The following is a 14,402-nucleotide window of genomic DNA, read 5'->3' on the forward strand; positions in this document are numbered from 1 at the left end:
CCTTCAGGTTATCTTCTGCAGTAAAATTTGCATACATTACATAGTATAGCAGAAAGTGTCTTGAGTGCTCAAATGATTAGACTGTGTGACTAAGACCCAGAGAATAATATTAATAGCAGATCCCTCTCTGAAACTTAATTTTCTTGAAGTTGGTGAAGTCCCATCCTTCTGTCCTTCACAAATATGCACAGTCCTTTTCCAGAGAGCATTTAGACAGTAAGATCTTACTTGAGGTGTTTAATAGTTTACTGTTAATTGTTCTATTGCAGAATTATAAATGCACTTCATATGTAAGTCATTTACTTATCTGTAAATGAGTAAGTATTATGAGTTACTCATTATGTGTGTACATAATTTTTAAATCTTCTACTTGCAACACACAAGTCAACTAGCAAAAGAAAAAGTTTATTCTAAGCATAAAAGTAAATGGTAAAGGTTCCCCTTGCACATATGTGGTAGTTCCCGACTTTAGGGGGTGGTGCTCACCTCCATTTCAAAGCCAAAGAGCCAGTGCTGTCAGAAGACATCTCTGTGGTCATTTGGCTGGCATGACTAAATGCCAAAGGAGCACGGAACACTGTTACCTTTCCACCAAAGGTGGTTCCTATTTTTCTACTTGCATTTTTACATGCTTCTGAACTGCTAGATTGGCAGAAGCTGTAACAAAGTAACAGGAGCTCACTTATTATGCAGCACTAGGGATTTGAACCACCAAAGACCTTTCTGATCTACAAGCTCAGAGTCTTAGCCACCCTGTCCCTTATTCTAAGCATAAATCTTCATTTTTATTACTGTTCGATGATAGCGCACTTCTGAATTTTGGTTGTGAATATGAACAAGACACCAGCAGTCCATTTGGATAAATCTGGCAGATAGGAACAAGCTAAGCTTCAGGGGTCTTGTTCCAATTTTAAACTATTCTGAAGGGGGGAAGATATGACCTATGGCTGATCTAAAAGGTCTGTCATGAATAAAAGCTTTGAAATTCTGTATATCTAGATGATGCCTGTCCAGTTAATATGCAAATCGCAGAGCAAAAGTGACAGACTCAAACTGCTTTTCAAACCTCAACCTTGTCTTCAAAGCAAATTTCTTTCATCCTCCCGTATGGGAGAGGAGGGCCATGCATCCCGCCCTATGCATCGTTTGCTCCAGCAATGAACGTTTAAATCCGACCCTGCTTCCAAATGAAACCTTGACCAGCGTTATGCGTCAGCCTTTCGCTACTCTCTCTTCCCGGAGTTCGTGCTAATTGGAAGTAATACGATCAGCTCAACTCTAGCTTTCAATGCCACTGCACTGAAAACTTCCAAGCTTTGGAGAAAAGGTGAGGCGAAGTAAGGCGAGAGGATCAGCCTCTGCAGGAATCGGCCGCTGCCATCGCATCGCCAGTTTACACGCAGAGCCGAGCTGCAGTTTTCTCGCAGAACACGGGGAGGAAGACGCGCGCTTGTTAGTTCCCGCCACCGCCGCTGCCGCCATGGCCCAGTTCTTCTCGCTGGCCGATTGCGAAGTGATCGGCTTCGATCTGGATCACACGCTGTGTCGCTACAACCTGATAGAGAGCGCCCGGGTGAGTGGCGCAGTTGGAAAGCCGGGCGACCGGATTTAGGTCCGGCTGGGCTGTTTCGAATGGCCGCCACGGCCCCCGCCCAATGCCACTGAGAAGCAACTCCGGGGAAAGCCCGTACGACGATCGCTAGGTTGACAGGAAGCCTCGGACTGCCTGAGTGGCTACTCCGAGTTAGGGGGAGGAGGATCTAGGTTCTAGGTAGATCATGGCCCAGCTCAAGGTTTGCACTGCGAGTCGCGCTCTGACGTCTTTTTGTGCGGCTGCAGTAAAGCCCGCAGCGGAGGACGGGGACCGGCTAGCGTTATTTCAGGAAGCGGAAAGGGGCGCAAGAGTTTTGCACGGCTTGAAAGCGGCCTTTCCAATAATTTGGGGATGGGACACCTCCACTCCGCCTGTATTCTGGCCAAAAAGCATATTATGCCCGGAATTAAGCTGTACCATATGAAAAAGCAACGAGCTTTAACTTCGGAATGCCTAAGATTGTGCTATTTATATTACAATATGTTTGTATATTTGCACCAAATAGTAACTCCTGCCATACCCGGTTGCGAATACGCGTAGACTTCTGATATTAATAGTTCAAAATTTATCTTCTCTCGGAAGTTGTATTATAGTTTTTGGCGTTTACTCCCAAAACAGCATTGGCTGTCAACCCTATCTACCAATATACCAATATTTCCAAACTGGTTTCTGAGTGTTACCTTGATTTTAAATTGTATATTCTAATTTTTTTAACTTTATTTATCTTAGGGTAATAGATTTTGATTTTTTTAAAAATGCAGGATATTAAGTGCAATTAGATAAAAACACATTGCAAAGGTGGCAATGTTTTATATGTACAGTTTTGGAAAGTAATTTTTAATTCGGTAAAATGGAAAACTTGTCTGTCTCTTCCTTCCTCTTTTTCTTAAATCAGTGCATAAATGTCCAGACAAGCTGAACTATATCTTTCTTCATGCAATGCACAAGTATCTCAGTAATAGAAGTTCAACCCCACTTCTGTTCTTAGATAAGGTTAAGGATGGGTAGCTTTTTCTACAAATTGCAGGAGCTGCAAGGGTTTGGGAGATTAATAAAAGAGGGCCACTCACCCATATGTAGTTCAAGCATGCCTATATCAAGAAACTCACCACACCAAAATCGAATAAATAACTAGAATAAAATCTGCCCTTCAACTAAAATACTATTTTTTTCTAGCCGTTCAGTTTTTATGACTTGCTAAGAGAGAAACTCTGGAAAAGATAATGCTGAGAGTTTCATTTTCAAAGACCTGTTAGAACTTATGTAATCTTAACTCCTACAGTTTGTTTAGGTCAGGTGTCAGCAAACTTAAACACTCAAAGAGCCACAAAGGTCCTAATCGGAAGCCCCCCCATTCAATTCTGGAGCCGACCGGAAGTCTGGTTCCCCCACCATAGAGTCTTCTCCTAACACAGCATCCTCTACCTGTCTTAATTGAAAGTCCTATCAAGTGTGGAGCCGGCCGGCAAAAGGGAGCCACAGCAGACGGATGAAAGAGCCGCATGTGGTTCCAGAGCTGCAGATTGTTGACCTTTGCTTTAGAGTCACCTAGCGCGGCGTCCTTTTTCCTCTGCTGACCGGAAGTCCAGTTCTCCCACCATAGAGTCTTCTCCTAGCATGCTGCCCTCTACCTGTCCTAATCAAAAGCCCTATCAATTATGGAGATGACCGGCAAAAGGGAGCCATAGCAGACGCATGAAAGAGCCACATGCGGCTCTAGAGTCACAGATTGCTGACCCCTGGTTTAGGTAATAGCATAGTTCTTAACTCAGTCATTGGATTTTATGCATTCATACCCAAGAGTAAGTACTAGGTTGGGCTTGGTTTTACATAAAGTACACATTCCTGGGTTTGTCTATTAAAATTACTGAAACAAATAACCGTACATAATGGAAATTTAATAAGCCCTGGCTGTATTTAACCAGTTTGCTATGTATATATAATACTCCAGTTTAAACTCTGAACTGATTTCAGCTGCCATTAAGATTAGAACACCCTGTGAGTATAATCCTGACATTTCTGAATATGTTGTTAAGAATCAGATCATTAAAACCTCATCTACATTGCTGATGTTTTTATATAAAAAAAACATTATTTCTGTTGCTCGTAAGATCCTGAATGTGAAGCAATAGGGTCTCAATATAATTTTGCACAGCATTAAACTTTTTTTCTTAATTTGTAGCTTATATATGACAGCTTCGCTCAGTACGTGGTAAAAGAAAAAGGATATGATAAGGAACTTCTGAATGTGACGCCTGAAAACTGGGATTTCTGGTCAGTGTTTTTTCTTAATTACCTTCAACTTCCTGTGTACTTTCAGTTTTCTCTGGAAGAAGAGACTGCCTGATTTTAAAAGTTATTAACTGAGCAGTCTGTCAGAAGCAAGTATACCCATTTAAGTTTGATATAATTTATTCTAAGTAAGAACATATAGGATTGCAGATGTAGGGTGTTGATATTGGGGGCTATATCCTGCTTCCCTATTTTCTACAGCCAATATTTATTTACCTTGACTTTCTGGGTGTGTGAGTGTTTCTTTGATTTTGCTATACTAAAAATTCAACATGTACAATGGATTTCTAATGAGCATGGCTTCTCATCTCATCCTTTGAGTAGCTGGGTTTTCTTCCCCTTCATTCTCTGCCTGCCTTACAATAAATACCGTATTTTTTGGAGTATAAGACACCTTTTTCCCTCAAAAAAATAGGGTGAAAATCTGGGTGCGTCTTATACACTAAATACAGCATTTTTGGCCTACCGAAACCCCGCCCCCTTTACAAAAATGGATGTGCAGAGGGTTTGGGAGGCCTGCAGAGTGCAAAAACTTTTTTTTTCAATTTACCTCTTCAAAATCATGGTGTGTCTTATTCTCCGGTGCATTTTATACTTCGAAAAATACAGTAATATGCCTTTCTTTGCAGCCTTTCAATGAGGCTGAATGAGAGCATCCTTCCTTTCCATTTCCTTGTTATAGGACTAGAGTAAATGGGAGGGTGTTCCAGTCAAGCATCCTTTTCTTGTTTTCTTTCTCTTTCTGATGCTTTATTTTAATCTTACTGTCCACCTAGTTGGGTGTAGTGGTTAAAGTGTTGGACAAGCAACCAGAAGACCGTGTGCTTTTAGTCCTCCCTTACCCTCTAACCCAACTGATTACTTTAGGTCAGCCACTCTCTCTCAGCTCAATCCAATTTTTTGTGGAGAAAATTGGAGGTGGGAACATTAGAGTCAAGGTGGCACAATGTTAAGAGTGCAGTACTGCAGGCTACTTCAGATGACTGCCAGCTGCAGTTCAGCAGTTCACATCTCACCAGCTCAAGGCTGACTCAGCCTTCCATCCTTCCAGAGTGAGTAAAATGAGGACGGAGATATTTGGGGGCAATATGCTGACTCTGTAAACCGCTTAGAGAGGACTTTAAAAGCACTATGAAGCAGTATATAAGTCTAAGTGCTATTGCTATTATATACACCAGAATTTTGTACCAGCTTGTACAAAATTAAGGTGGATTGATGATGACAACAACAATGACGGTAGTGGTACACAGTAGATTTTCTTGGAAGGGATACATTCGTTTGGGCAGAGGTCTAATTTGATGGCATGCAAAGGACTTTTGTCAACTAGTCAAAGGCCATAGATTTTCTTTGGCTTGTCCATGTATTTTCCAAAATATCCAATTTCTTGATTGTATTGATTAGGAGGACTATGGATTAATATTCTTTTCCCACATTTCAAGTTATGCTAAGTTCCTAGGTATTCATCTAATACTTAGTGCCCTGATTATCTCTATGGCCCCTGTGGCATTTAAGTCCAAGTCTGTAACATAGTTTACATAGCATGCGCTGACTGAGGAATTCTGGGAGTTGAAGTGTACAAGTCGTAAAGTTGCCAAGGTTGGAGACCCCTGGAGCCAAGTAGGAGCCAAGGTGGCGCAGTGGTTAAATGCAGCACTGCAGGCTGACTGCTAGATCAGCAGTTCAGCGGTTCAAATCTCACCGGCTCAGGGTTGACTCAGCCTTCCATCCTTCCGAGGTGGGTAAAATGAGGACCCGGATTGTTGTTGGGGGCAATATGCTGACTCTGTAAACCGCTTAGAGAGGCCTGAAAGGCCTATGAAGCGGTATATAAGTCTACTGTTATTGCTATTATTATTATTGCTGGTTTACAGCATCTGTATGTATTTTGAAGGTTGCTCATAATGTACATCTTTTTCTTCTTCCACTGATGAACCTGAACTCAAACAGCTGCAAGGGCTTGGTGCTGGACCTGGAAGAAGGCAACTTTCTTAAACTTGCAGATAATGGAACCATTTTGAGGTAACAGTTAAATTCTTGATAAAAGTTTATTTTATATAGTTAATAAACTTTCTCACAATGTTCTTTTTTCAAAGTACAAACATATCATTCCTCTCCTATGTATTGAGGCCACAGGGCCTCAATTGTAAGATTTCACTATGTACCTGTAATGATGTGTCAGTGAAGTTCAAAAGCTCATAATTGTACTTAATTATTTGGAATTCTGGACTTTCCATAAAATCACAATCTATTTATATATTGCTCTGGAAAAATATTCAAAGTTCATAGAAACTGTAAGAAGATAAATGCAGTTACAGCTTTATAAAGGTTTAAATAGACAACCGAACAATATTCTTATTAATACTGTTATATCATTATTGACATCTAGCTATTAAATTCCTTTTACCAAGTTGTTTCTTTTTTAATATTAAAATATTCCCCATCCTCTTATTAGGATTCCCCTTCTGCTACATATGCTGTAAAGCGCATCACTCCTCCTTTGTTCATATATTTCTGTTGTCACTTCTTCCTATCCTTGCTTCTGCTGTTTTTACCATCCAGTGCATATGATAATCTTTACTTCCTGTACTTTTTAATTGCCAATATCCCAACATTCATTGTATTTCAAATTGTGTTTATCAACTGCCCCTCCCATACTACTATGTCGTGCTGCCTTACTTGATTTTGGGTTACCAACTTTTCTGATTGTTGTTTTCAAACAGACTTATATTGATTATGATGCAAATGCTAATTGGTATTCAATTTCCACCTCATATCAGTCATGTCACAATTCTAGTACTGTTTTTGTAATTCTGAGCAATCTAGAGACCACCAGGTTGGGGAAGCTGCCTTATGCCCCGTCTCCCACTTTACTGATCACCATAATGATTTACTTCTAATAGAGGCAGTCCTTGAGTTACAAAAGCAGTTGCGATCAGGAGTGCTGTCACTAAGTGACAAAGCAATTATCAAAATAATAGCAGGTACCATTGAAAGCAAAGAGTGATATGAGTTGTGAATGATGGCAAACATCACTATTGAAGATCATCAATGTTTTTGAAGAGCAGCCATTTCTTGGGAAGGTTGTTTTGCCTAATAAGTTAGAGCTTTCAAAATTCTTAAATAAATGCTTTAATTTTCTTTCCTTGCCTATTCAGTCTGTCTTCCCATCAGTTTATCTCCAGCCCATGGTTCTTTTCCCTTCCTTACCCAGTTCAACTACCTCTTATTCACCCATATTGTGTTCTCCTCTTCTCTGCTAGTACTACTGGAAGGAGGGAGGATGAATGTGTTTCTATGACAGAACCTTTGTGTGTGTGTGTGAGAAAGGGATGATAGTTGGTATATATAAATAAGGGACAAATACTTTTACAAATTAGTTTCACTTACTTTATAGACAGTTAATTTTAATCTGTAAATGATCCTTTTTTAGCATTTACAGTATAATGTTGGAAGAGAGAAATCAAAGAACATAAAGTATAATAACATTCATATCTGATTCTTCCCTCAAACAGGGCAAGTCATGGCACAAAACGTATGACCTCTGGAGAGATCTTGGAGAAGTATGGCAGGAGGGAGTGGAAACACTTTAAGGCAATGAGTGGAATGGTTTCTCGTTCAGGTATTACATGGACATGGCCTATATAATAGGTTAATGGTATAGTGTTGCATTTATGGTATCCCTGGTGCTCTATTAACTTGATTGTTTTCTTGCAGATATTTCATTACCAAACTAGGTAACAACATAGTGCTAGTGGAGAGTAAAGTTGCTCTCAATTTATATTCTAGTGACTTGCCCTGTCAGTATTGATAGGAGTGATCTTGGTGGTTCTTAATTGTTGTTTACTGTTAGCTTATTTGATTATAATATTGTTTGTTTCTTGATTGTTGATCTAATGTTAACCTTGATATTATTTTTGCTCATTTTGATATTATTCTTTGCTCATCTGAATGTTCACTGCAGGCGAGGAAGTGTTTTGGTCTTTTTGCTTCCTTTTTGTTTTTTTGATTGGCTCTTTTTAGAATGGTGTGTAAATGTTCTTTGTGTCTGTGTGCCTGTTGATGGCTAATTTGTCTTGAGTCTCAGGCTTCCAGGAATTCTCTAGTGCAGTGGTAGTCAACCAGGTCCCTACCGCCCACTAGTGGGCATTCCAGGTTTCATGGTGGGTGGTAGGGGATTGCTGTAACTCTGCTTTATAAATTTTATAAAGTAAAGTTATTTGCCTACTTTATAAATCACCATTACTGTGGAATCGGTGGGCGGTTAGAAAATTTTACTACTAACAGAGATACAAAAGTGGGCAATAGGTATAAAAAGGTTAGAGTTAGAGTTTAGAGTTTATTGGTTTTGTATGCCGCCCACTCCCAAAGGACTCCGGGCGGCTCACAATAAACAGGGAGGGAATAAATAAGACAATACAAACAATTTTAAAATCCACAACAGTCACAATTAAGACGGGGCTGGGTGCTTTAACAGCCCCCAGTCTGCCGGAACAGCCAGGACTTAGTGGCTTTACGGAAGGCCGGGAGGGTGGTAAGGGTCCGGATCTCCACGGGGAGCTCGTTCCAGAGGGCCGGAGCAGCAACAGAGAAGGCTCTCCCCTGGGGGGTCGCCAGCCGGCATTGGCTGACAGATGGAACCCGGAGAAGGCCAAGTCTGTGTGATCGAATTGGTCTTTGAGAGGTAATTGGCAGGAGGCGGTCTCTCAGGTACCCAGGTCCGATGCCATGTAGGGCTTTATAAGTAACAACTAGCACCTTGAAGCGAGTCCGGAGACCAATGGGCAGCCAGTGCAGCTCGCGGAGGATAGGTGTAACGTGGGTGTACCTAGGTGCACCCATAATTGCTCGCGCGGTTGCATTCTGGACTAGCTGAAGTCTTCGAACACTTTTCAAGGGCAGCCCCATGTAAAGCGCATTACAGTAGTCCAGTCTTGAGGTCACGAGGGCGTGAGTGACTATCTGAAGTGCCTCCCGGTCCAGATAGGGTCGCAATTGGTGCACCAGGCGAACCTGGGCAAAGACCCCCCTGGTCACAGCCGATAACTGGTGATCTAAAGTCAGCTGTGGATCCAGGAGGACTCCCAAATTGCGAACCCTCTCTGAGGGGTGTATAATTTCACCCCCCAGACTGAGAGATGGAATAATTAGCCAATCTTTGGGAGGGAACATCAATAGCCATTCGGTCTTGTCGGGATTGAGTGCAAACTTGTTCGTTCCCATCCAGACCCTGACAGCCTCCAGGCACTGGCCCATTACTTCTACTGCTTCACTGAGTTGGCACGGGGCGGACAGATACAATTGTGTATCGTCCGCGTATTGGTGGTATTTAATCCCGTGCCGCCGTATGATCTCACCCAGCGGCTTCATGTAGATGTTAAATAGGAAGGGGGAAAGGACCGAGCCCTGCGGCACCCTATAATTGAGGGGCCTCGGGGTCGACCTCTGTCCTCCGACCAACACCGACTGCGACCTGTCCGAGAGGTAGGAGGAGAACCACCGAAGAACGGTGCCTCCCACTCCCACCTCTCGTAACCGTTGCAGAAGGATACCATGGTCGATGATATCGAAGGCCGCTGAGAGGTCAAGGAGCACTAGGATAGAGGACTGACCCCTATCCCTGGCTCGCCAGAGATCATCAATCAGCACGACCAAAGCAGTTTCCGTGCTGTAGCCAGGCCTGAAACCGGACTGAAAGGGATCCAGATAATCGGTTTCATCCAAGGACCGTCGGAGTTGAGAGGCCACCACTTTCTCAACAACCTTTCCTACAAAGGGGAGGTTGGAGACCAGACGATAGTTGCTCAAAATGGCTGGGTCCAGAGACGGTTTCTTCAGGTGGGGTCTCACCACCGCATCCTTTAAGAGGAGCGGGAAGGATCCCTCCCGGAGAGAAGTGTTAATTATCGTCTGGATCCAGCTGCGTGTTATCTCCCTGCTGGTTGAAACCAGCCAGGAAGGGCACGGGTCCAGTATACAAGTGGAGGCGCTCACCGCTCCCATGGCCTTGTCCACTTCCTCAGGCACTACCCTTGCTCTAGTGTTAGGGGGCTTGACTTTGTCTAGAATGCTCATAGTGTCCCAGTTAAAACTACAGTTAAGTCTATTCATGTCTTGTGGAATTAAGGAGTTTTCATCATGGTTTCTGATGCTAGTTATGTTCATGGACATGCTGTGCCAGTTTTCTACTTATTTGCCCTACATAGTGTCTTTTGCAGACCTTATACTGTATGTTATAGATGACTCCTGTTTTTTCTTCTGGGGATGGGGATGTTTTGGTTTACTTAGGATGTTCTGGAGGCTTTAGTTTGTTCATGTTGTACAGCCAGGCAATGTAGTTGTAATAGTCTGTTGATGATATCTGACATTTTTGGTGCATGGAAGCATTATTTTTTTCAACTTGTGTTGATAGTGCTATATTGGTCAGACATTTTTTGATGAAGTTGTGTAGCTATCCATTTTGTTGGAAGATGTTGTACAGATGACTGTTTCCTTTTATTGATGTTCAGGGTTGCTGAAGTATGTTTGTGCTCATATAAATAAATAGTGTTCTTACACAGATAATCTTTTGGGAGGTGGGTTGTTACTTTGATAGTGGAGCACCTGGTTAGTCTAGGCAGTTTTATAGTCGACTTGTGTTTCTAATTTGCTGTCACTGCCCCTACTAATGAGACTATCCAGCAAGGTTAACATATTGTTTTCTTTTTCCCTGGTGAATTTTATTCCTTTGAAGATGTTGTTGATGGTTTTGTGTATTTTCTCTAGTTGGAATTAGACATTAGACCAACAATCAAGAAGCAAGCAAAACCCCAATCAAGGAGTCGTCAAATAAACTAACAGTAAACAACAGCCTAGTCAAGGAACCACCAAGACAGTGGTGGGTAGCAGGCAGTATGCGCGGGCTCTGGAGGGCCCACCTACTTGAGCTCCTTACCTGTATTTGAAGCTCTTCGGCACTTCCGCACATGCGAATGGAGCGCATGGCGCCTGTGCGATGCTCTGCCATGCAGCTGGAGCGTCACAGAGGCGTCACAAGAGGTAAGGACACATGTGTGCACTGCGTGTATGTGCACACGCGCTACATGCCTTCATGTGGTGGACGCCGGGCCCCATTGCAACTGTACTGGTTGCAATGGGATCCGGAACCCACCACTGCACCAAGACCATTACTACTAACATTGATAGAGCAAACCTTTAGTATACAAAATAAGAGCAAACCCCACTCTTTACTATCATGGATGATGTTACCTAGTTTGGTAATGAAAGGTCTTCAAGAAAAGAACCAAAGTCAGAGAGCATCAAGGACCCCCACAAATATAATAAGATTTTTCCTATAATTAATGTGTCACAATATTAAAACTGAGAAGTTTTCTTTTTCTGAAGATTTATTGAAAGTTCACCATAAAAGACTTATATCCAAAAGCTACATATAAGGCTAAAATTAGGTATATACATGTTATATATTATATATACAATATGTAAGTAAGTGTCTAAAAGCTTATTCCAAAAGCTGATGAAGAACTCAGGCTGAAGCTTGCTCCGTACATACTGTAGTCTGAAATGATCTGATGAGTGGGAGAGCCTAAGATAGATAAAGTTGTGAGGGGTTTTTTTTTCTAAAAAAAAAGAAGAGGGGGACTACCCTTCAAAAAAGCTGCAGCTGTTTTGGGAGTAGACATTGTGGGAGACTGACAAATCTTTACCAAAGATCTAGTCTCATCACTAAAACAGTGTTTCCAGACTTTTCCCTCACTTAACCTTCTGGAAATCGATAACGTATCCCAGAACTCATGTATAGGTTTTGATTTCCTGCAGTGATATTTGGAATTGTATTCTCATTGTATGATTCTCCAACATTTTGGTGTCTCTTGAGCAATTTACTATTTGTGATACAAGGGGAATTTTTGCAGATACTGGTATTATAGTAAATAATAATTTTCCTCACAAAAATGTCCACTAGGTATATAATAGGCATTCAATTTCTTGTCTTTACAGCTAAATATTATTCCTATGACAATTACTTTGATATGCCTGGGTCACTTCTTTGTGGACGGATTGTGGATTGTTTAGACAAAGTAAGTTCTAATCAGGTTTGGAGCATCAGATTTGGTGTTCATGGACGATACATTTAAATTAATGTTCCTTCTGCTTCTCTTCTTCCTTCTCACATGTTACATGAAGCTTGAACATTCTTTCAGGGATCAAATTCTTTACCCTTGCTTTACAGCAGTGAGTCACAGCAATAAGCTAGAACTGAATCACTTATCTACAGAATTCTGAAGGAATTCATTTCTTTTCTTAGGGAAGTAAATAGTGTCCTGCTTGTCTCTGTTTACATTCCAGACAGCCCTACCTATAAATAGGGCACTGATTCTGCTTATTGTCTTGTCCCTGAAACTCAGAGCTCATTTCTGTGTTCAGCCCTAAATAATCTCCTGTTATGAAGATTTATGGACTAAGCATGAAAAATCTTTTTAGTATGTTTATTACTGTATATGTTCTACTAACTTGTCATTTATTGCTTCAAAAAATTTTTTTTGTATAAAACCTGAAAAGATGATTAAAAATGTAGGTCCGATAAGGGGAAGCATGTTCTATGGCAAGCAGGCACGCGTGAAATGAAGTTTTTATTTTTTTTATCAAGTCTCTAAACTTAATTAAACCCATTCCTTTGTTTATATTGGCTTCCATATTCTTTTGGGACAATGTTGCTTCATCCCGAGACCCACATGAAAAGCAAGGCTTTTATGCTCATGTTAGATATCATTAAGAAGAAAGTTTCCCAAAACAACCATAGGTAAACAGATATAATTTGTTGTAATGATTAGTAACCACCATTTACGTACTGTAGTTTTGCCTGTGAGGAATTGGTTTTACACAAGATATTCCCTTCCTGCGATGAATAGTGTTTTTGCTTTTCTGTTTTTAAATATTAAAATGACTGTTTCATGCAGGGAATTGGTAGTTCAAGATGATCACTGCATCATAAGAGTGAATCCAGTCCTGCATATTACTATATTTTTCGGACTATAAAATGCACTTTTTTGTCTCCCAAAAGGTGGTGAAAACGTCTGTGCGTCTTATAGACTGAATATTGCTGAAGCCCCCCCACCGGTCATTTTTTGGCCTCTGCACACCCAATTTTTGGGCCATTTTTCAGCCTGTTTTCAAGCCTTTTTTCGGCTTTTTTTCCAGACTTTTTTCAGCCCATCTTTTTTGGAAAAAACAGGCCAAAAAAGCATCGAAAATGGGCTGAAAAAAGCCCCCCAAATGGGCCAAAAACTCCCCCAAAATGGGCCAAAAAGCCCCCAAACGAGCCAAAAAGCCTCAAAAAAGGGCCAAAAAAAGCCTAAAAATGGGTAGAAAAAAGGCTTGAAAATGGCCCAAAAAAGGGCTAAAAATGTGGCGCTCGGAGGCTAAAAACCTTTTTTTTTCTTCTAAAAACAAATTTAGGTGCATCTTATAGTCAGGTGCGTGTTATAATCTGAAAAATACGGTAATTAGCAAAGTTGTTTCTTAAATGTGTATTGCTGGCATCAAAAGGAGGCATTCCCAAACATGTCATTGATAACTCTGGATGTTCAATTAATGTGGGGGAAGAGATGAAGAACAGAAACAGGATGTTGGAGTAAGAAAAAAAAAGGATTGGCTAGAATCCTGAATGAGGGAACCCTATGTGGCTGCATTGTATTTCAGACTGTGCTTGTGGTTGTTATCTTATTTTCTCACTGCTTGCTAGAAAAACTGCTCACAATGAAAAAGGCAATGGGGTTTCTTTATGCTTGCAGCACAGCCCTAGGAGAAAATATGACTTCTGGAAGGATATGGTTGCTGCCATACAGTATAATTATAAAACGTCAGCTTTTAAAGGTGAGTGGTTTCCCTGCCTTTCAAGGGCTGTTCTTTGTTGAAGGTGCTTTTCATGCATCTGTCAAAATGTAACTGGCCCTTCATAATGGCTGTGCATTTTCACAATTAAAATATATTGATGGGGACCGAATTGGAATGGTAGCAATCAAGCAGCAAACAATATCCCAGTCAAGGAGCTGCCAAGTTAGCTAACAGTAAGCCCAACTAAAGACCCTCCAAGACCCCATCCCCATTGACATTGACAGGGCAAGCCACTTGTAGCTAATACAGGAACAGTTTCTGGGAAGGGGCCCTTAGAGGGGAAGTCAAACATAAATAAATAAGAGGAGTTATTGATTCTGTGGATGCCTAGAAAATGAAACTATTCAAACGTCCCCATATCTGTAAAGAACTGGGTGTAATGGTTTTTGGGAATGAGAGACAGGAGGAAGAGCTGCAGCCTAGACCAGTGACGGCACATCTTTTAGACTCCGAGTGCCCAAACTCTGTGTGTGTGCATGCCCAAACTAAAAGTTGTGCATGCACAGACATGCATGTGCACATGTGCAGGCATGCGTAGCAGAGACCTGTAGACCAACTGGCTGGTGGGAGGCAGAGCATCTCAACACCAGCAGCATTGTAAGAGGTAAGATCTTTTTCTTTCGTGAGC

At 41.4% G+C, this 14,402-nt stretch overlaps 1 protein-coding gene across 1 annotated transcript in view; it reads left to right on the forward strand.

Annotated features, from left to right (window-relative positions):
- Positions 1-677: 677 nt before the first annotated feature.
- The window catches only part of NT5DC1 (5'-nucleotidase domain containing 1), an 87,786-nt gene continuing 74,061 nt past the window's right edge, over positions 678-14,402 (forward strand). The window contains exons 1-6 of the mRNA XM_032216599.1: positions 678-1,573; positions 3,777-3,868; positions 5,834-5,905; positions 7,399-7,505; positions 11,879-11,958; positions 13,672-13,753. Coding sequence (XP_032072490.1) covers positions 1,481-1,573; positions 3,777-3,868; positions 5,834-5,905; positions 7,399-7,505; positions 11,879-11,958; positions 13,672-13,753 — 526 coding nt within the window. The 5' untranslated portion in view covers positions 678-1,480. The remainder of the gene's footprint in view (positions 1,574-3,776; positions 3,869-5,833; positions 5,906-7,398; positions 7,506-11,878; positions 11,959-13,671; positions 13,754-14,402) is intronic.

Source organism: Thamnophis elegans, chromosome 4, assembly GCF_009769535.1.
Source record: "Thamnophis elegans isolate rThaEle1 chromosome 4, rThaEle1.pri, whole genome shotgun sequence".
In the NCBI taxonomy this organism is placed as follows: Eukaryota; Metazoa; Chordata; class Lepidosauria; order Squamata; family Colubridae; genus Thamnophis; species Thamnophis elegans.